The sequence below is a fragment of the Lutra lutra genome, chromosome 4, assembly GCF_902655055.1.
Source record: "Lutra lutra chromosome 4, mLutLut1.2, whole genome shotgun sequence".
Classification (NCBI taxonomy): Eukaryota; Metazoa; Chordata; class Mammalia; order Carnivora; family Mustelidae; genus Lutra; species Lutra lutra.
Window position 1 is genome coordinate 38,816,369 of NC_062281.1, and position 23,101 is coordinate 38,839,469.

The following is a 23,101-nucleotide window of genomic DNA, read 5'->3' on the forward strand; positions in this document are numbered from 1 at the left end:
CGGCCGAGGGGCGGGGCGGCCCGGGCCGGGAGGAGCCGCACTCCTGAACGGGAGGGGGATCCGCCGCGGAGTTACGGGAAAGTTGGTCCGAGTTCCTGGAGTTTCCCCCAGTGGTTCCCGGCGCTCGGCCGGCCGGTGCCCCGGCTCCTTTCCTCCCTCCGGCCTTCACCGCCCACCGCGTCCCTCCTTCTGTCCTCGGCCGCCATGGAGCAGCCACCAGCGCCCAAGAGGTAACGAACGCTGGGAGCGGGGCGAAGGAGGGAGGCGGCGCCGGCGGCTGCTGGCGGGGGTGGCTAGGCCGGGCCGGACCGCGACTCCCTCCGCGACTGCCGGACCCGGTCCGGGCGTGCCGAGCGTCGGGAGGCGGGATCGAGTGCTGGGCCGCGTCTGTCCACAGGCCGAGGGCCCGCGGGGAGGCCGAGCCTCCCCTCTCCCGCGAGCCGGGCCTGGCGGCGTGGAAAGTCGCGGGGCAGCGCCCGGCTCCCCGCGGCCGGACTCCCGGGCCGGGCGGACTTTTCCCTCCTGGCAAGTTCACGAAGCCTGGAGATGGGGAACTGGGAAACAGCCATGTAGGCGTTCTTGTCAAATGTTTGTCATAATACTGCTTTTTATTTGAGAAGACGGGTTATTTATTAACAGTTTAAAGAATTCAGTATTAATAGCTACACAGTGTGTAAAACTTGTACATATACTGCACTGACAGGTGTTTCTCCCCTTACGCCCCTCAAGTTCAAAAGTATTTATGGATGCAAGACAGTAGGAATCTTAAATTAGAACCCCTCCCCCATATATGTTTTCTTTTTTCTTCTGGCGTATAAAAATAGTGATGCTTTGATATTTACTGTTTATATTTAATCTTTAATATGTTGGAAGAGTAAGAGTACACAGTGGATACTTTCAAAGTAGTATTTGAAATGGTCATCCTAAATCAAGGCTCTCCATAGCTTTAAGTTCAAAATGTGCATTTTTTCCCCTCCAAGAATGAATCAACATCAGTTAACTGGTGGTGTTTAAAGCATTTAATCTCAGTCTTTCATTTTTTATGAAATAAAGGTACTACTCTTTCTCCCAGAGAGTGCTGTGGTGAAGATTGAGGAGTTCCTGTGTTCTGATGCTTAGAGATCTTTAGATGAAAGGTGATATATTCAGGGACATGGAATAATTAAAAAGGTAGGAACTTTGTGAGCTCTTGTGAATTGTGTGACTAGACACATGAGCCTTGAAGCCTGGAAACCATCTGTTCAGGTGAAAAGGGGTGTGTGTGTGGAAGGGTTTCCAAAAGAGACCTGCTATCAGAGACTTGATAGTTTTTATCTGGTATTTTGTGTTGAACTCTAGTATTGACTGGGCATCCAGTTTTCGTACCATAGAAAAAAATTGGAGACTTTTTTTTTTCTCTTCTATTTTGGAAGGACGGTAAGGGGGCATCTCTGAGATGATGCCCTAAGGTCAACTCGAACAACTCCCAATTGAAGTAGAAGCGGTCTGTTCTTTAGCTCTAAGTTATCAGAGTTTCTTATAGGTGTAAGAGATCCCCCGTCCTTGCAGGGACTTTGGAAAACCTAGAAGGGCCAGGGGGACATGTGGGTGGCACATATAACCATTCCATGTCATTTATACTTTTTCAAAGTGGTGCTTGCACATCCAACAGGCTTATTTTTAGTTCTTTTTCAGAGAGACTTACGCTGATCCAGGGGGGCATTTCTGAAAAGCAAGATATGTGTCATTAAGCCCCTATATTCGAGTATCACTTAAAATTTTTTCATAGCATTTTCATTTTCATAATATCATCATAGAAGCCCTGTTAAGTAGGTTGGATCACAGGTATTAATCCTGTTCTGTAGCTGAGGACACTGAAAGAGTTTGCCACATGGAACGCTAGGACAGGGATTACTGACCATGAGTTTTTGTGTTCTCCCTATGGATCATTACCTTCTAATAATAAAATATAGATGCCATTTTTTAGGTCATTTTGGTTGCCAGGAATGTTGTATATACATTCCTTTATTTTATTGTCTTAAGAAACAGGAATCCTGGCTCTGCAGCTTATTATGCTAGTTCTAAATTTAATTTCTTCATCTGTAAAGTGTGTTGTGAGGATTAAAATAGGTCATGTGTAAAGCACTTAGCACAGGGCTCCGTAATGTGTTTAGTGATGTTAAATGTTAGTTTATTCTTTGCTTATTAAATGAAACTCAGAGAGGTTAAGTAAGTGGAGGGGATGCCAGAACCCTGAGTCTGATTGGCTGCAAAGGCTGTGCACTAACACCATATACTGTGCTACCTCTTTTTAAAGACTCACTTTCTTAGCCTTCTCTGATATGGTGGTGATTTCTTTGCACAATCCTCTGGGCCCTCTTCTTGTGCTTTTCCTAATCCCTGTAGGAATGTCGCTTTGCTTTTCGGCCTTGAGTAGTACTTCTGTATGGCTCAGACACTTTTTTACATGGTCACATTTACGCTGCTCATGTTCAAATCTGTATGACCAGCAGCTGCTGTTTGGTTGGTATATTTGATTTTTTCATGCAGATCCACACTTCCATTATTCCGTCTAATTTGTCACTAAGGCCTATTGAATTCTCCATTAAAAAGTCTGGATTTATTTTCTTTTCCCTTTTTCATTTTTGATACGATTACCCCATTCTTGGGTTTTATGACCCTCATACTTGATTTACAGCAGTGCCTTCCAACTAGGTACTTTAGTGTAGTGGTTTTAAAAAATTTTTAGCAGAAAGGCTCTGTTTGGAGTAGAGGCAGGGTCCTAGGACCTGGTTCTCAGTACCTTACCTCCTTCTAGTCCCCTTTTGCTGCCCTACAGAACCTCCTAATGATCCATAGGAAACTGTTTGCTTTCGTGTATCTTGCAAATGGCTTCTGATTTGTCAAAACATCACTTCCACCACGGTATTCCTTTTAAAAAAACTTTTTTTTTTGGGAGGGGGGTTGGGGCACACTAGCCTACTTATTACCCAAGACCCCTAGCACTTGGTCTTAGATTTAATCCCCAGGCTTTTGTTACTCTTCTCTAAGATGAATCTGTCCTCCTGAAGTTTCCCTTTTATTTTTTATTTAGATTGTAGGCCATGGATACTCTAACTTTGCCTTTGTTAATGCTTTTCCTCTAGAGAAGTTTCTGTTTTTTTTGCTAGTAATCTCTGTTTTATTCTTCCTTTAAGGCCCGTTTCATAAAGTATCTTATTTGAGTGCTTTTTAGGCTAAGGTATTTCTCTGTATTCCTAATATGATGTCAGTTTGACTATATGCCATCTTCATATTGTTCTTTCTTCAGTTACAAGATTTTAGATATTCAAAAGATAATAGGAGCTAATTTAGTATTTATGTATCCCATTACCCAGCTTTAGAAATAAAATATTGTGAATATATTTGAATTTTCTTAAGTATATCTCTTCTCAGTTGCTTTCCCTCCCTATCCCCTGAAGGATTGTTACTATTCTGAATTGGGTATTTCTTATTCCCATACCATACATGTCTTTGTGTTTTTATCATGTTGTTTGTATATATCTGACCTAGTTTTAGGCTTGGGTATTTGTGTCTGCCTTTGCTCTTGGGTGTCATTCTTTTCCTCTGGGAGCTGGAGATTCCCCTTTGCAGTCAGATCTGAAAATCACGACTAGAGGATCTAGAAGGCCTTTCTTACCTCACATCATTGACTCGGTCTCACCAACAAGGCTGTGTTAAATACAGACAATGGATGTGATCACTTATAGTCACTGACTTGAGGTATCAGAATAGCTTTTATATTTCTCAGATTTCCTTAACAGGTCTGTCACAGAGGTCTTCATAAGTCCTTATGAAAATAAGGTCCTTCTGGGAATGGAAGTCCATTAAGTAGTTCTTAATTATTAGTGTTTCGGTAAGTTGAGTTTCTCAGATTTCTTTGTAGGGGATGAAAGAAAAATGACCACACAATAGGTAAGTTTTAAGAGATAGAAGAGGAAATGAAATGATCAAAGCATGAGATCCTCACCAAGTAGAACATTCATAAAAGGGGAGATGGGTCTCTGTGATAGGTGGTGGGTAGCATGAAAACTCTGGTTACTTGAAGATAGATTGTTATATAGATAATATTTTTAAAGAGAGGACAGAATATCATTGCTGAAGAGGTAGACTTTACCAGACAGGACTTGTTCCTCGTTAGATTATAAGATTAATAGATACTTAAAATTTAAAATTCATTAAGGTATACTTGGAGGAAAAGTTGGGGTGAACAGTGAAAACACTGGAAGGATAATAAGGGAGTAAGATCCTGAAATTGACTCTCGAGACTGATAAGGAGAGTTCTTTGATTTAAGCCATGGTTAGAGTCTTTGCAAATTTCTTTTTTTATAGCGTGAAAAGATAGTTGGGGGAAGTAAAATTGAAGATTCAAGTTAAGACGTTAGGGTTACAAAGTGCATTCACACAAATGGAAAGTGAAGGTAAGAAAACAGTTATTTCTCAAGGGAAAGTGTTGCTGTGAACAAATGGAGTGTTAGTCAGAAGATAATTAAGGAATGAAAAAGCAAAAGGATGAGGATATAGAAGGGTGAAGTAGAAGGTATTTATAGATTCCTCAGCATGAACACCCCATATCTACCTGTAGTATCAGCAGCCCTGACCTTAGACCAGAAATTGGGAATGCAGGTAAACAGACAGCCGGGAACTATCGACTCTTAGAACTGAGTTGTGTGGGACAGAGCCACAGACCAGATAAGCAGATAGTAGGGTATGACGAAAATCATGAAGGCAGTGAGAAGAGGTGTGGGCTTCCTTTTGTGTCAATATTACTAATTCATGTGCCCTTGGGATCAGAATTCTTCTGTACTTACTACTGGAGAGATTGACAAATGGGGAGCTAGAGTTTTCTTTGAGACGATGACCTGAGGACTGTACAAAACAAAGGCAGCAACCTCAGGTAGTAGAAGGCCCTGGGGGACGCTCCCAACTTCAGAGGCAGGCTACAGGAGAGGTTCTGAGTATTTCAAAGGGCAAGAAAAGATTCAAGCAAACAGGAGCATCTTTTTGCATTAACGACTGGGTCCCTAAAGCATAGCGTTTCTTCTTTTGGCTTTTCTCGGTTAACTGGGGCTGGCACCAACTCCTTTAAAATTGATTTAGGCCCTTAGGATGGGAATGGTCAGTTGGTTCTTCTTCCTAAAGACAGGGAGGAGGATGACTGTAACCTCTGGAGCAGGTCCAGGTGAGCAAACTTCAGTTGCACATTAAGACAGGAGATAAGCTCAGTTTTTAGTCCACCCGAGGCAAAGATTAATTTATCTTTTGTTCTTTAAGGGACTGAGATATAGTATATATTAGTGCTAAAGAATTTGTTAGAAAAGTAAAGAAAAAGGTAAACATGTATTAAATTCGGCTAAGTTGAAACTTGTTTTTCTAAAGTAATCTAAATGTTCATTGGAGAAGTGTGCACCAATAAAGCTTTAATAATAAAAGGCTTAAGGGACGCCTGGGTGGCTCAGTTGGTTGGACGACTGCCTTCGGCTCAGGTCATGATCCCGGGGTCCCAGGATCGAGTCCCACATCGGGCTCCCAGCTCCATGGGGAGTCTGCTTCTCCCTCTGACCTTCTCCTCGCTCATGTTCTCTCTCACTGTCTCTCTCTCAAATAAATAAATAAAATCTTTAAAAAAAATAATAAAAGGTTTAAATTGAGTATTTCTTGTTTGGATTATAAGGAGAGGGGGAAGTGCTTTGAATTTAATTTTTCTGGGTTCAGAGAAGTCTTTGTTGAACTAAAGTTCCCGTCACTTTAGGCCATCATGTATTAGTGGCTCTGAAAAAATTAAAAAAAATATATTGATGGTGAAACCCAGCACAGGCCCACATACATATAAAACTAAAAAAGAAGTTTCACACAATGTACTATGTGGGATGTTTTTGGTATTTTTCTCTTTTCCTTTATGTTCTGTTTCATTGAAAAACTGCTGGTCATGAGCCACCAAATTATTTTCATGACCTTCTAATGGGTTGTGATCTGCAGTTTGAAAAGACATTGTCAGCATATGTAGTAGTGACAGTCAAGAAACTGACTTCATTTCAAACTCTATCCTGATCCACAAAAGCTCAGTGATGGCATTGACAGAAGGATCCAAATGGGTGTGAGTGTACCTACCTATACACACAATAGGATAGAGGTGAAGGGGAGAAAGGAAACTGTTCTCTAAAAACTACAGTATTTTGACTGTACCAGGACAGTATATCGTTCCCGATTGAAGTATGGGAAAATGGACAATGATGGTCTGTGATGTCTGACAGAATTCACAAAAGAATATGTGATACATAAGGGTTGCTATTAGGCAAAGGCTCGGGTCCCTTTTCGTGTGGAATGACCCTGTGCAAAGCTATCATTATGATTGCCTCAGCTTCTGAAACCCTCCCAGCTGCACCCTTTCTAAGGACCAAAGGTCTCTAGGTTTTTCTGCTAAAGAGAAAATTTATACTATCTGATAGAAACTTTTTAATTTGTCCCAAGTCTCTTTCTTGTTTCTCTTTCTTTTATTTGAATTGCCTCATATGTTAGGATTATTCTAATTTCAGTTCTTAGCTCTTGGAACAGAGTTTTTATTTCAAATGTCTTTTTATAACTGTTTTTTTCCACAGAGTCTGACATTGAACAAATGAAAGTAACAAATATGTAAATAGACATGTATGAATATTAAAAATAAGTTCATTGTTTGCATGCCATGACTATTAAGGTGCTGATTACCTTGAACATCTTAAAAGTATATTAAAGGATGTATCTTACAAAATGACTTGCTAGCAAAATGAGAATTACAGAAAACTGTTAATGTTGCTGATAATTAATATAGGTGTACATGTGATAGTATATGTGAGTTCTGAATTAGTTTGTAAATTTTACATGAATCAGGGGTACCTGGGTGGCTCAGTTGTTTAAGCATCTGCATTTGGCACAGGTCATGATTCTGGGGTCCTGGGATCGAGCCCCACATTGGGCTCCCTGCTCAATGGGGAGTCTGCTTCTCCCTTTCTCTGCCACCCCAACTTGTGCTCACTTGCTATCTTTCTCTTTCTCAAATAAATAAATAAAATCTTTAAACAAAATGAAATAAAACAAAACTTTATATGGTATCAGACATCTTAGTAAAAAGGTCAAATAGAGTAACATTTTCAGATAGTTCCAGATATCTTGATATAAATATTACTATCTTGGTGTCCAGACACAGACACACATGCATATGTGATTCCAAGGATGAGGTAGTTTTTATATTCAAAATGTGGAATTTATATTCAATATTCAAAATATGGAATGTTACTCTCTGTCCAGATCAGTTTTCATTTTTAGGATTTTTGATTTTCTGAAATCATGGGACCTATAGTTGGAAAGGAATGCAAGTTAAAATTATTTTTGTAATTTGGGTGAACCCTTTACATATTTGAGGAAAGCATGAATTAAAGATAATAGGCAGCTAATTTCCTTGACTTTTTCTCTCTGGAGCCAGATGATCTCTCCTGAGTCTGCAGAGTTGCCCCATTCGCCGGTTTCTTTCTAAAAACTGACTTTCTAAACCACAGAGACTCTTAACTGTAGAGAAGAAACTGAGGGCTGGTAGAGGGAGGTGGGTGGGCAGATGGGCTAAATGGATGATGGGTATTAAGGAAACCGCCTGTTATGGTGAGTGCTGGTGTTGTATGTAAGTGAAGAATCACTAAATTATGCTCCTGAAACCAATATTACACTATGTTAACTAACTGGAATTTAAATAAAAAGTTTGGAAGAAAAAAAATTAAAATTGGCTTTATTTACTCACTGATCGTTAATCATGGCAGAAATTAGATGTCAGCTTTGAGTTCATTCATTTGCTAATTTATTAATACATTAAATTAATTTAATTAATAAATTAATATTTATTAATTTATTCAGTAATTATTAATTAACTGCCTTTCAAATGCTAAATGCTGGGTATGTTGTTGAAGGAAGCGGTTGAGATCTTTGACCTCATAGGACATACACTGTAGTTGGAGCTTAAACTATGAAGGATAGGAGTAGCACATACTGATAGAGAAAAATGGTGGAACCTGTTTGATAGGGTAGTTGGACAGAACTTCTCTGAGAAGGTAATACTAAAGCTGCGATATGGGGTTGAGAAGTTATCCTTGTGAGCAGCTGGAAAGAGTATTCCAGGCAGAGGGAAAGCTTTGAGAAGGCCTTCAGGTGGGAAAGAGCATAGTGTGTGGGAGGAATTGAAATGAGGCCACTGCGGCTGGATTGTAAAATGGGAGAAAGTGGTTGGAGATGAGGTCAGAGGGATGGGCAGGGATTCAATGATGCAGGCCATGGAAAGGAATTTGGATGTGAAAGTGCAATGGGCTGTCATTAAATGGTTTTAAACAGAATTTTAAGCAGTTTGTTTTAAAAGATCATTTGGGTTGCTTTCGGAAGAATAGATTGTAGAGAGTTAAGAATGACAGGAGGGGAACAAGTTGGGAGGCCATGGCTGTGGTTCGTGGTTAGATGGTGGAGTCAGTGGAGATGGAGAGAAGTGTGGACAGATGTAAGTTACATTTTGGAGTTGGAAACAAAGGACTTGCTGATAGACTAGATGTGGGAATTGGGGAAGAAAGAGAATTGTGGCTCCTGCATTTTGTGTTTGAGCAACTTGGGGTTTGGAGGAAGACTGGGAGAGGAACAGGGTGGGGTATCTCATAGTCTCTTTCTTAGAATTTCTCGACACCCAGGAAAGTGAATCTGTTGGGCCCTGATTGTGATATTAGGTGGTTCCCTTAGAAGAGGAAGTGGGTAGGAGGAAATGATGGGCACTGACTTCTTTTTTTAACCTCTTATTTTCACTGCATTAGTCTGGAGAATGGGAATCATACTAAGCCTTTGTTAGGTGTTTGCAACATTCAGGTGTCCTGATAACCTGCTATTAAAAAATGTTTTTATTGCAAAATAAAACATCAGTAAAAAATAAACATATGGCGTGATAATTACCTTAAGGCAGACACCTTTGTAATCACCAGTCAGGTTAAGAAATAGAACTCTGCTACCCTTCCTTCTTAGTGTTCCATCCTAGTCATAGCTGCTTTTTCCCATAAGTAATTCTTATACCGACTTCTATAGTAATAACCCAAATGTGCATCGCTAGACACTCTAGGTTAGTCTTGCCAATTAAAAAATAGTTTTTGTAGGGAATGTCACTTTTCTTTTTTTTTTTTTTTTTTTAAAGATTTTATTTATTTATTTGACAGAGAGAAATCACAAGTAGGCAGAGAAGCAGGCAGAGAGAGAGAGGAGGAAGCAGGCTCCCTGCTGAGCAGAAAGCCCGATGTGGGGCTCGAACCCAGGACCTGGGATCATGACCTGAGCCGAAGGCAGCGGCTTAACCCACTGAGCCACCCAGGCGCCCCGAATGTCACTTTTCATTTTACATTAATTCTCCATCCCTTTTCTTCTCTTTTACCTGTTGAAGAATGCAGGACGTTTATAGTTTCCCACAGCTTGGATTTTGCTGACTACTTACCCAAGGTGCAGTTCTACTGTTCTTTTGCCCTCTGTATCTTCTGCCAGTGAGTAACTGGATCCAGACACTGGAAGGCTCGATTTCGATCCCTTAGTCTTTGTGATAGGTGGTGTTTGGCAAGACTCTATTAGTCACTTAGTATGTAGTTACCTCTCTTTTTTTTGTGTTGTTAGCAGCTGTTGATGGTTAGTGCTTATTTCTGGTCATTCACTGGATGTTGCAAAATGGTGAAATTCTAAATACATCATTTTGTTTTCATTTGTTAATTGGAATGTTTTTTATAGAGTCACCTCCCTCATCTTTTGTTGGATTACCCAGTGGTACAGTCTATAAAAGTAAGATAGGATAAATGCTTGATTCTTCCCCTTTACCTGTTTTCAAGAGAATGTATTAGTTCCCTATTTTTCTCCGAAGGGCACCGATTCTTCTTCTTCTTTTTTTTTTTCCCCCAAGATTTTATTTACTTATTTGATAGAGAGAGACACAGTGAGAGAGGGAACACAAGCAGGGGGAGTGAGAGAGGGAGAAGCAGGCTTCTCACAGAGCAGGGAGCCTGATGCCGGCTCCGTCCCAGGACCCTGGGATCATGCCCTGAGCCGAAGGCTGGTGCTTAATGACTAAGCCACCCAGGTGCCCCCTTTTTTTCTTTTTTTAAGTGCCATTATGAGCCAGTGGATTTAAACATATTTGGTGGATTTTAATCCATTATAGTTCTTGCAGCTGAAGCTCAAAGTGGCCCCCCATCTTTGGTTAGTGGGAGGCCTTTCAGGGACAACGTGACCCATAGCTTCCTTGTTGTCTGCTGTGAAAAGATATTCAGGGCCCATCATGTCCATTTCCTGTTCTGGATCTGGAATCAACCATTTCTCCGAGAAGTACTACTTTCTTTTTGTGAGAAATGGTATTTCAGGACCCCAACCTGCACGCTAATTTGTTAGTGCCACTTTAATTTTAAATAGTGTTTTTTCATAGGTAGAAGAACTGACTCGTTCTTTCCAATGGTGGGGTACTGTGTCAAAAAATGTGATGGCACTGACTTTTTCTTCTTCTGGCTAATATCTCTATCATACCTTTATGTTTCTAAGTTTAAGTCAGAAATTGGGTGTATGTAGACAAATTCTGTGGTAGAGACCATTTTGAGTGGACTTTTACCTTCACATTCCCCCTCCCTTAACTTTGGTTACCCTTTGGTCCAGTGTTATCCTAATATCCAGCTTCACTTCTTTCTCACCTCTGAATGTTTCAGGTGACCTAGTTTCTTCTTAAACAAAAAGATACAGAAAATGAAAGAATCTGAGACAAAAAACACCACTAGTGATAAGATTAGATTTCAGGCCTTATTTTTTAAGGTAGACCTTTTAGCCTGCTTTGTCTTACATACGTAGAAGTGTATCTATGCATAAACAAACTTCAGGGGCATCTCGAGGCTGCTTTATAAATCCAGCCCTGTCTACAGTATGATGAATTGCAAAATGAAGCATATCGAAATCTTAAATGCCATATGTTATTCCTTTTTAGTTTTGATATTAGCCCCTCTTGTTAAGCTTTATTGTACTTGCAAATAAATAACATCAGGTTTGTCTCAGTGACATGGTGGGCACTTTACATTTGATGCTATGTCATGTAACTTTAGAAGGAATTAGTTTTCGTGTAATTACTTACTGTATTAATTACTGCATTGGTTATATCTATAAAGTGCGATGTGAATTAGTCCGTCATCTTGCAGTTAAACAACAAACAGTAGCCATTTTCCAATGATCAGCTATTTAAACATTTTTAGCAATCAGTGAAATTTGTATCATAGAGGTTTGGATCACAGAGAAATGATTGGTCTGAATAAAATCTATAGTTCATGTAATTTCTAAGAATTATAAGAAATAAGGGTCAAATTAAGCAAGGGAGCCTCATGAAATTCTAGGGGAAATTAAAAATATACAAATTAAACTCTTGAGAAGAAAGTATTTTGATGACTCTGTTTTCCCAGTAGAATGAATTTTCCTTCTATGAGCTTTGCTTCTCATTGTATACTTCTAAGGTTTTGGTTTTGTTTTTGTTTGCTTTTTCCTCATAGAAGAGAATTCAGGTACTAGGCAAATGATGACAATGGGATCCCCTCCCCGTTATATAGACTCTCAGCACTTGATTAGATAGCTTTAATTAATATACACAAAACACTCATGTGATTTCAGAGAGCCTGCCAAAATAGTGATATGGTTATACTTTATATTTAGCATCATTGGCCAGTATGATATACCATGTAATGGATTTTTCCAAGTAAATGAAGTAAACTACTTTAAGCATTATATTTTTAAAATATTTTACAAACACTTTTATACAGCCAGTTCTGATGGAAATCATTCCAAAATGAAGGCACTTGACCCAGTCTTCTGAAACTGATAAAGAAAGCAAATGATCATACTTTTCTTGTTCATGAAAGCAATCATAGAAACAGTTCATAGAATTGTTGATAGTTTTAGTTCATAGAAACAGTTATGGGTGCTTTTTTGATGTGTTTGAAGCTTTGTTGCTGTATACATATGGCTGTTTTTTCCTTAAACCTAGTCTTGTCTTTCACTGTTACTTGTCATTCTCATTACTGTGTCCTTTTCTAAACTGCTACTTATCTTAGAAATAATTACCTGACCTGACAGTCGCTCTTCCTTTCTGAAAGTAAACTACATGCTCTTTGTGTCAGTTTTTGCTTACCAGAGGTCTTTTTCTCTTCTGCAGGGCTCATAGTACATCTTGAAATGATCTTTTGACTTAAGAGGAGGAACATCATATGCAGTGAAAAAAATTATTTCAACTTCCCTGAGTTTCTAAGATTTAAGATGAAAATAACCAAAGTTTTTGCATCAAAAAAGGAACAGGATTTTATCTTAAGCCAGTGGAATTCCTAAGCTAAAAAAAGTTTTCTGTCATTTTGGAATATTATATTTTGAAGACTCATGGTATTATTACCAAAGTGAATTGAAGTCAGTTACATCTGTGCAAATACAGTAACACTACACTTATAGTTGTTTATTTTTAATTTCTATGGGTAAAGTATTTAGACTATTTATCTTTCATATAGTGATTACATTTTTTTTGTTAGATATAGTTGAAATTTTAAAAATTTTATTTTTATTTCTAAAAAGAAAAAACAAAACAGGTAAAAATTCTCCAAATTTAAAAAAGCAAAAACATTTTCACAAAGCACTATAATCTTCTTAATTTGTTTACAAAGAACCACAGGGAAATACTGTAAGCGGCTTCATATGTGCTGTTACTGTGTAATAAAACTGTACTGAGAAATCAAGCAAAATAGTGTCCGTCTGTGCAAATAGCTGAACTCAGCGAGTTTCCACAGCCCCCATCTCTATTTATGAAAGCCTATAAAAATTAAGCAGAAGTCAGAGCACGGAACTCATTGAATGATACACATATTAATATTGTCAGTTTAAGGTTTCTCTGAAATGACACTTTTATTAATGTAGGTATATCTTTAATTAATGTATTTATGTTTGGGATTAATACAATTAATTCTAGTATTCTAGGGATGGAAACGAGTTGTGAGTGTACAGAGACTAAATGCTCATATTTTGTCTTCAAATTTGAGATGTAGGGAAATAAGTGAAGAGCAAAATATATGAGTAAACCTAGTTATAAAGTGTAGGTAGTGTCTTTGGCACAAATTACGGTAGATTTTTCTGTGTGGCAGGTACATGGGTAGACCTTGGCAAGTTTCCTCTTTTATTTTTAATCAATTAGAGATTCTGTTCTCTTTTTTTTAGTTCTCAAATCTAGGTATGGTTATTGAATATTTAAAAATCTTTATAAGGACCTGAATTAAAAGTTATGACATTTATAACTGCATATTTCTTATTAGATTATTTTTAATCTTTATTTTAGCAGGAAATGAATATGTCAGAGCATTTTCAAATGTGCTGTTTTATGTTTGCATTTTCTGGATTCTTTTTTTTTAATAATTCAGTTTATTAAGAAAGTGAATGTAGTAACACATCTTTAAAGCTAGGGAGTATGTTGCAGCATTTCTTAACTTTGAATAGGTTTGTTACAAGAAATTAAAAGGAATCCTGTCACTTTCCAATTGAGGTAAAATGAAAAGAATCTTAGAAAATAAAAATGAAAGACTCTAAAGGGTGAAGGAAGGAGAAAAATCTCAGCTTCTTTTCCTTTAAAGCTCTTTGCCAGGAAATTATAAGTTTAGAGTACTTTTGGGCAAAGAGCCCAACTTGAGAGGAAATGGTATGATAGAGCTGAAAAATAAGACTTTAATTTTAAATAGTCTTCTGTCTATTGTAGAGCATCTGTTTTCTTAGGTGGATTTCATCTCATTCTAGTGCCAGTAATTAACTAAACCCTCATACATTTTAAAACAGTTTTATAAAAAGTAAATCCTCTATGAGATCATCAAATCACATCTATTTTACTATTAAAACAGTGATACTTACAACCAAACAATTAAAAGCCAGAGCTCTAGAGTCAGACTTTGGTTCTTGTCTTACTGCTGCCATTTACTCAGTGCACTGGTGGGCAAGATAACTTTTCTAAGTCTCCATCTTGCAAAATGGAGGTAGTAATAGTTCCTTTTCTTTGGGTTTTGTGAAGATTAGAAGAAATAGTGATTGCAAACCATTTGTCTTGGAAAATATCTTCTAAAGTGTTTCAGAAATGTGTCTGTCACTGTCAACATCTTCTGAAGAAACACATAGCTTTCCAAAGAGATAAAAGGACAGCTTTCACTTGGATAAATACGTTCCAGTTGAGTTAAAAAAAAATGAGTTGTATTACTTTAGAGCTAAACATCTAAATATTTACAAAGTGTTTGGCCTTTAAAAAACAAAAGGGAACAGAAAAAGAGGATCCTTAAATTTTATGAGTTTGAGGTAAAAATGTACTTTCTGTGGTTGAAGTAGAAAAGATGTTTGATTTTCCTGGATTCAAGACAGAGTCATTGTTGTATAAATTAAAAATATTAGTTAAGGGACACCTGGGTGGCTCAGTCAGTTAAGCATCTGCCTTCAGCTCAGGTTATGATCCCAGGGTCCTGGGATCAAGCCCCGCATCAGGCTGCCTGCTCAGTGGGGAGTCTGTTTCTCCCTCTCACTCTACAGCGCCCCCCTGCTTGTGTTCTCTTTTGTGTGCTCTCTCTCTGTCAAATAACTAAATAAAATCTTTAAAAAAAATTCTTTAAGGCTAGTATTTAGACTGACATTGCTTGATAGTGGAATTGAAAGACTGAAGAATGAAAACCTTTCATGTGTTTTAAAGATGTTTTACTTTTCTAACAGTATTCAAGATGAAACTACTAGGGTTGAAGAGAAGAACTTAATTTTATTTTACTTATTTAATTTTTAAAAAGATTTATTTATTTTAGAGGGAGAGAGAAAGAGAGTGTGTGGGGTGGTGGGGGGGTGGCAGAGGGAGAGGGAGAGAGAGTCTTACGCAGACTCCATGGTAAGTATAGAGCCTTATGTGAGGCTCAGTCTTAATGACCCTGAGATCATGACTTGCGCCAAAACGGATGCTTAACTGACTGCACCATCCAGGCACCCAGAGGAAAATTAAAAAATTTTTTTTTAAGATTTTGTTTATTTATTTGAGAGAGAGAGAGCGAGCGAGAGAGAGAGAGAGAGAGCGTGTGCACAAGCTGGGGAGGGAAGGGGCAGAGGGAGAGGGAGAAGCAGGAACCCTGGGATCATGACCTGAGCTGAATGGAGACGCTTAACCAACTGAGACACCCAGGTGCTCTGAGAACTTAATCTTAAATGAGGTATTGCATGTAAGATGCAACATAGTGCTTAGCATATGGCAGCAATAACAGTATGTTAATAAAGGTTCTAACTTACTAGATAGCTACTATTAGTGGTAATAAAGCTGCCAATTGTGTGATTAGTAAAATATAGGGAAATTTGCCATGAAAGAAAAACACACTGAAAATTACAGAGCTGAAATGAGGTGGAAGGATCTTTAAAGGGAAGGGTACCTCTGTTCTTGAAGAGTTGCAAGTTCTTTTCTTCTGCTGGATTTGCTCTCTAACTAGGTCCTCCTCTCCATGATTAGTTTCCCAAGAGATCTAGAAGGCATATCCTAATTATTCTTGACAAGAGACTAGGAGCAGCAATGTAGAAAGACTTCATCTGTGTTCCTCTTTAAAAGTATTTGGCCCAACTACGCATCCCCCCCACCCCAAGAAAAATGGGCAAAGGACTTGAATAGACATTTCTCCAAAGAAGATATAGACAGTAAGTCTGTGAAAAGAACCTCAACATTCCTCCCCATTAGGGAAATGCAAATCAAAACCACAATGAGATCATGTCACACTGTTTAGGAGGGGCTATTTTATCTATATATCTATAACTATATCTATATTTATATCTATATTTCCAGAAAATAAGTGTTGTCTTAGCTTCTTTTCCTTTAAAGCCAGAAAATAAGTATTGTCTAGGATATGTAGCAATTGGAATTTTTGTACCCTGGAACGTAAAATACTACAGTCACTGTGGAAAACAGTGTGATGGTTCCATAAAAAAGGAAACGTACAATTACCATATGATCCAGCAGTTCCTTTTCTAGGTATATATCCAAAAGAATTGAAGGCAGGGATTCAGAGATGTCTGTACACCAGAGTTTATTTTCAGCATTATTCACAGTAGCTAAAAGTGTCCACTGATGAATGGATAAGCAAAATGTGTTATATACATTCTGGTATATTACTCAACCTTGAAAGGAATGAAATTTGTCATACATGCTACCTACAACATGACTGAATCTTAAAAACCTGCTAACGGAAAGAAACCAGACACAAGACACATACACTGTATGATTGGAGTTCATCAAGACACAAAGTTGAATGGTGGTTAGTTCCAACTAGGGGAGGGGAAAATAGGAAGTCGTTGAATGGATAAAGAGTTTTAGTTTGGGATAATGAAAAGCCCTGGAGATGAATAGTGGTGATGGTTGCCTAACAGTGTGAATGTACTTAATACCACTTAAGTGTACACTTAAAAATAATTAAAACAGTAGGGGTGCCTGAGTGGCTCAGGTGGTTAAGCATCTGACTATTGGGTTCAGTTCAGGTCATGATCTCAGGGTTATGAGATCAAGGCTTGGGTTGGGCTCCATGCTCACCGTGGTGTACTTGAGGTTTTCACTTTCTCTCTCCTTTTGCCTGTTGCCCCGCTCGCATGCTCTCTTTCTCTCTCTTTCAAATAAGTAACTAAATAAAATCTTTAAAAACATAGTTAAAATAATAAATTTTATGTTATGTATATTTTACCACAGCTAAAAACAAAAACAAAATAAACCTTTAGCCCGTCATAAGCAGCTAGCCGTGCCTTCTTTCTTCTGAAGTTTATTTCCGTCTCTTCAAAGCTAAAGAGACGTCCTTAGCAGAAGTTACAACCTGTCTACAAACTTGTAAACCGCTGCTCCAAAGCTGGAAACAGAGAAAAGAAAGAAGGATTAAGTAGAGTCCTTTCTTTCTTTCCTTCTTTTTTTTTTCCTACCTTAAGTCTTTTATGACTGCTCTGTTTCTTGCAGGGAGCTAGTTCGGTGTTAACAGACTTTCAGAAAAAGCTGTTAACTCCTGACTAGCGTCAGAGCTCCAGTCCCCTAAATTTGCACTCTCTTTTTTTGTCCTACACTTATATTTTCACATGATATTGCACAGATTACTTCATCTACTTTGTAGAGAAGGTTGAAATTCTGTGACTGGCAGGCAGAAGTACCTTATATTCGTTCATCCTCATTTCATGTGATTATTGTTCCTACATAATTTTTCTTGTATTATAGGAGGGCAATTTCCTCTCGTTCTAACTTTCAGGTAACCATTGAACACGTCCCTTCTTATATTTATATATATTTATTCTTACAGTCACATTTTTGTTCCCCGATTTTAGAATCTTTAAAATCTCTATTTGTAAGGCTTCATTCTGTTGAAACATGCTCAGGCCTTGTCTGTCTAATGAAACTGCTTTAAGGTAGCACATTTTTAGATATTGCTTGGGGAGATCAGAAACCTTTTTTCTGTTCTTATCCCTCTATCTATCTATCTTTCTTTCAAGGTTTTATTTATTTGAAAGAGTGGATAAGAGAGCAGGAGTAGGGGATGGGGAGGGGAGGTAGAAGCAGACTCCTCACGGAGCAGGGAGCCCAGACTGTGGCTTGATCCAGGGACTCCAGGATCATGACCTGAGCCCAAGACATACCCTTAACCAACTGAGCCACCGAGGTATCCCTATATGTTTCTGAAAGCTTTCTTTCTCTCTGGCCTTCTGATTTTTCTATTGCTTCTGTTTCTCCGTTTTAGTGCTCTTCTTTCCAATTCATAATTGACACTGACCTTGCATTGACATGGCCTTCCTCCTCTTTTTTTTAATGTAGTTATTTCCTTGGTGAGTTTATCCACTCTTAAGTTTTCAACTTTGATCAAAATGACCCACAAATACATACCTTTAAGAATCAGTCTTTTGTGGTCAGTGTTACTCAGTATTTTCAATCTACTAGATAATAGTTGACTACTTTGCTGTCTCTCAGAAGTAATGTGTTCACAATGGAATCCCTGCCTTCCACCTAACCTCTCTACTGAGGAGTGACGTCACTCTTGTGCCAGTTTACATTTGGTGTGTGTGTCTTCTTTCTGCTTAGTTTCCTGTAGTAGTTACTCTGCTCCTTAGGTCCTTTAAGACCAAAAGGAAGAGAGATACACAGATTGTCTTCAGTGATAGAATTTTATTGCAAGGATAACTCAGGAAATGTGCATGGGGGAGCATGGGAAGGTGCAAAGTCAGCTGCTTGTTCCGTATGAGCTTCATTGTCTCTGATACTGGCTTGTGGAATTTGCTCCAAAATAAAGGAGGTAGCAGCTTAGAGTCACTTGGAAAAATGACGTGAGCTCCCATGGCCTTTGTCATCTTTGTTCACGTATCATTCATACTTTCTGAAACCTAAGGTGAATTGGACCATTTTGCACATGAAATTTGGAACATCCCTGTTGGCCATTTCAACCTTTGGGTGGATGTTTTTGGCCTCTGGATCAAGTTCTAGCTATATTTAGTTTTTATTGCTGGGATGGTAAAGCTGATTTAGTTTGAGGTAGCATGTGATGAACCGTAACAACTTACACATGAAGGTAGGTTTTTCTCTTTAAGGGCACTGTGTGACTGGCATTTTGAAGTTCCATAAGGTCTCTAGTAGTTAGCAAATTTGTTTTTTTTTTTTTTTTTTCCATTTGTTTATTCTTTTATTTGTTGAAGAAAAGTAGTGTGTGATTCTGCAGATATGAGGCTGGATGAGACATGATCCATATCTTCATGGAATTCCCATTTTAGCTCTAGTAGTGATTAAACTCATATAGTAAATAAATAATGAAAGGAATAATGATTCAGTGTGCTAAGTGCTATGGGACCATAGTTGACAATGGAATTAGTTCTTTGTGTTTGGATGGGTAGGTGGGTAGGGATGGTGGTAGAGGACAGAAGGCTATCTCTGACGTCCCAGAGAAGACTTTTGAGTGTATCTTTAAAGAAGTGGTTAAATGACAAGATCAGGTAAGAGAGAATGGACATATAGAAGTATTACCTCTGTATCTTGCATCATGTACAAATAACTATACAAATCTGTCCTTTGTAGTACAGTGATTATGTGATTTCTGAAAAATGTGTGATGTGAAAATTCAGGATCTTCAAGGAATAGCCCATTGGGTCTAGAGTGTAGGTTATGGAAATTAGGTGATTGAGCGGATATGTTAGGTTCTGTCCCATCTTTTTATCTTGTATGCAGTAAGAAATGATGATTCTTTCAGAATTTCTCTTGAATTTGTTCTTTCCTATCATTTACACTGTTAACTTTTTAAGCCCGGATCCTTGTAACCACATTTCTCGGTTGCAAGAAACAAAACCATGCCCTAGTTTTACAGTTTTTTAGTTCTCATCTCCATTATGGAATTTGGCTTGTAGGACATTTAGAAGATTGGGAAGAAATCTCTGGAGGAAGAGTATGTTGTTTATCTTACACAGTTTGCAGTATTCTACCATTATCATAATGACCTTAATGTACTTCAGAACTTCATCTCTTTGGTTCCCCCATACCACATTTCCTAAAACCTAATTTAAATTGCTATTTGCCTAGACCATCTATCATTTCATATAATATGGTATGGTGATTTGGAATTTAAGAAGCACAAAATAAGCTAAAAGTTTATCTGTTTAATCTCTTGAGTGCATACTGTAGCTTTGGGAGAAAAAATGAAGTTGCTAAATCCTGTTCTAAGAGATCATATTTCGTGTCTGTAATAGTACATTTCAGAGTAGAAATAACTAATTAATTTGAAGATGAGAAATTCCTGGGAACACTTGTAAAAGAATATCCCCCTTAAAAATATGGTACTCGAGGTAGTAATAGATGGGAATTAATGAGTGTGCTTTCATATTTCCTAGCTTCCTAACAGTGAGAGGCTCCATACTATCTCTTGGACAGACGTTGGTTTGATTTCGTTTTGCTATTTATTGACTTAGTGACTGGCGAAGTCACTTAACTTCTTATTTTCTTATTAGTTTTCTTATTAAAAACTTTTAGTTTGGGGCGCCTGGGTGGCTCAGTGGGTTAAAGCCTCTGCCTTCGGCTCAGGTCATGATCCCAGAGTCCTGGGATCGAGGCCCGAATCGGGCTCTCTGCTCAGCGGGGAGCCTGCTTCCTCCCCTCTCTCTCTGCCTGCCTCTCTGCCTACTTGTGATCTCTGTCTGTCAAATAAATTAAAAAAAAAAAATTAAAAAAAAACTTTTAGTTTTTAGCTTTCTTATTAAAAACTGAGAATATTTTAACAGCTACCAAAAAGGTTGTTACAGAGATTAAATGAGAAAATGCTTGTTAAGTGCTCAGCATAAGGCCAATAAAAGCCCTAATAAATGTTAACTACCTTTATTATTACATTTCGTTTAGCTCTTTTTTTTTTTAAGATTTTATTTATTTATTTATTTACGTGGGGGGAGGGGAAAGAGAGAGGGAGGGAGGGAACGCATGCGCATGCGCACGCAAAAGCAGGCAGAGTGGCAGGCAGAGGCAGAGAGAGAAGCAGGATCTCCGCTGAGCACGGAGCCCAATGCAGGACTTGATCCTAGGACCCCGGGATATGACCTGAGCCCAAGGCAGTGGCTCAACCCACTGAGCCACCCAGGCATCCCATGTTTCCTTTAGCTCTTATGTATCTGTCTTTCCTACTTTATTAGGAGTTCTGGGTTGTCATGGGCTGTATCTTAACTTTCTTTGCCTTACCCCAGCATGTAGCTTATTGTCTACAAATTCAGTAACTGTATATTAAGTGGATGTAAATGGATGAATTTTTAAATACAGTTTGGTCAGTTTTTGTACCCATTATGAAGATGCACTTTAGAAAGTTTAGTTTTGGGGGATGCCTGGGTGGCACAGTCAGTTAAGCAACTGACCGACTCTTGGTTTCAGCTCAGGTCATGATCTCAGGGTTGTGAGGTTGAGCCTTATGTCAGGCTCCACACTGAGTACTGAGTCTACTTGAGATTCTCCTTCCCTCCCGCTCTGCCCCTCCCTCTCATGCTGTCTCTCTCTCTCTCTCTGTCAAATTAAAAAAAAAAAAAGATTATTTATTTGGCAGAGAGAGAGAGAACAAGTACAAAAGTACAAATGGGGAGTGGCAGGCAGAGAGAGAAGCAGGCCCCCCACCGAGTGGGTAGCCCTATGCAGGACTTGATCCCAGGACCTTTGGATCATGACATGAGCCAAAGGCAGACTCCCAACCCACTGAGCAACCCAGGCATCCCAATAAATAAATAAATAAATCTTAAAAAAAAAAAAAGTTTAGCTTTTCTAAAGATGGTATTTTGTAAGCAGTTGCAAAATTCACTCACAGGAGTAAGACTGATTAACAGATACTGATTTTACTAGTTCTGATTGTCATGGTTAGTTTATTAGTTCAGCCTATATAAAGAGGCCTTTCTTTTCAGTGTATAAAATGATTTTATGGAATGCATTTCATGAAACAATTGTTGAGTCATGCAGAAAAATTTTAATTTTCTTATACAATTTTAAAAATTTCCCCCAATTATATAAAAAAATGAATATTTATTTTAGAAAACTTAGGAAACAAAAGCATAAGATAGAGTGACACCCCCCCCCCCAATCAAACCTTGGTGCTTGGTATCCTAAAATATTTACCTGCAGCAAATATTTGAATTCCTCTTATGTCCAGAGCACAGTTTTTGGTGCTGGGGATTATAGCAGTGAACAAATCAAAGTCTCCTGGTAGTTTGGTGCCAGTGTGTTTGTGTGAATGGATGTATGCAGATACACCTGTGCTTAAAAGAAAACATGAAAATGATTTATTTCTGTGCTCATTATTTTGTAACCTGCCCTTTTTTCTTTTAGCAATATATTTTTCAATTGTTTTATGTTAGTGAGTTTTCTACAGATGATTTTTAGTGGCTACTTGATAATCTCATGAATAGATGTTCTATAGTTAATTAATAATATGTTCAGGCATTTAATTTACTTCTAGATTTTATTATAATTTACAAGGAATATAAATTTTTTATTTCCTAGGCCAATTCATTTAATTCCTACCATTTACTCTTTTTTTTTTTTAAGATTTAATTTATTTATTTGACAGACAGAGGAAGATCACAAGTAGGTAGAGAGGCAGGCAGAGAGAGAGGAAAGGAAGCAGGCTCCCCGCTGAGCAGAGAGCCCGATGGTGGGGCTTGATCCCAGGACCCTGGGATCATGACCTTAGCCTAAGGCAGAGGCTTTAACCCACTGAGCCACCCAGGCGCCCCAACCTACCATTTACTCTTAAAAAAAATTTTTTTTTATTATGGAAAACTTGAAATAGTTTTGTAAAGAAGAGAGAATAAACCTCTGTACCCATCACCCATGTTGAACAATTTAATACATCTGGCCAATCTTACGTAATTTATGTTTCCATACATGTCCCTCACCCTTTGGTATTTTGAAGTAATCTCAAGATATTATATCTTATCTTTTTTTTTAAAAGATTTTATTTATTTATTAGCATGTGAGCAGGTGTTGGGGGAAGAGCAGGGGGAGAGGGACAAGCACAATCTACACTGAACACAGAGCCCCAAATGGGGCTCAGTCACACGACCCCGAGGTCATGGCATGAGCCGAAATCAAGAGTTGGATGCTTAACCAACTGAGCCACCCAGGCGCCCCTCATAGCCTTCTTGACTAATTCAGTATGCATCTCTAAAAGATAAGCATATTAGACAATATAGCACTTTATTACTCTTTTCTGAGGTGGAATTTTTTGCCAAAGGCAGATGCTTAACAACTGAGCCACCCTGGTGCCCCTGGTGTAATTTTTTGTAACTTATTCTTGAATGATAAAATATTGAGGAGAATGCGGAGAAAACTGAAATTAGTGAATATAGAATGATTCCTCCACCCTCCCATTGAAGATGTAAAAAACTTTGTATTGGGACCTTGGAAAAAATATTAACAGAAATTCCGAAGTGAACAGGAAACACAAAAGTGAGATAAATACATTTGTAGATGAGGGTAAGATTGAAGTGGGCATTTGCATACTGAATTACTAGAGAAGTTGGTTGT

The 23,101-nt window shown here is 38.3% G+C and overlaps 1 protein-coding gene across 2 annotated transcripts in view; it reads left to right on the forward strand.

The window, feature by feature from the left end:
• The window catches only part of STK3 (serine/threonine kinase 3), a 275,511-nt gene continuing 252,410 nt past the window's right edge, over positions 1-23,101 (forward strand). Inside the window, exons 1-2 of one of the 2 annotated variants that reach the window (XM_047725604.1) lie at positions 17-230; positions 1,054-1,170. Coding sequence is in view for 1 of the 2 variants with exons in the window: in XM_047725603.1 (XP_047581559.1) it covers positions 205-230 (26 nt within the window). In the remaining variant the exon portion in view is untranslated. Of the gene's footprint in view, positions 231-1,053; positions 1,171-23,101 lie in introns of both variants that reach the window. The other variant, XM_047725603.1, reaches the window with a different exon arrangement.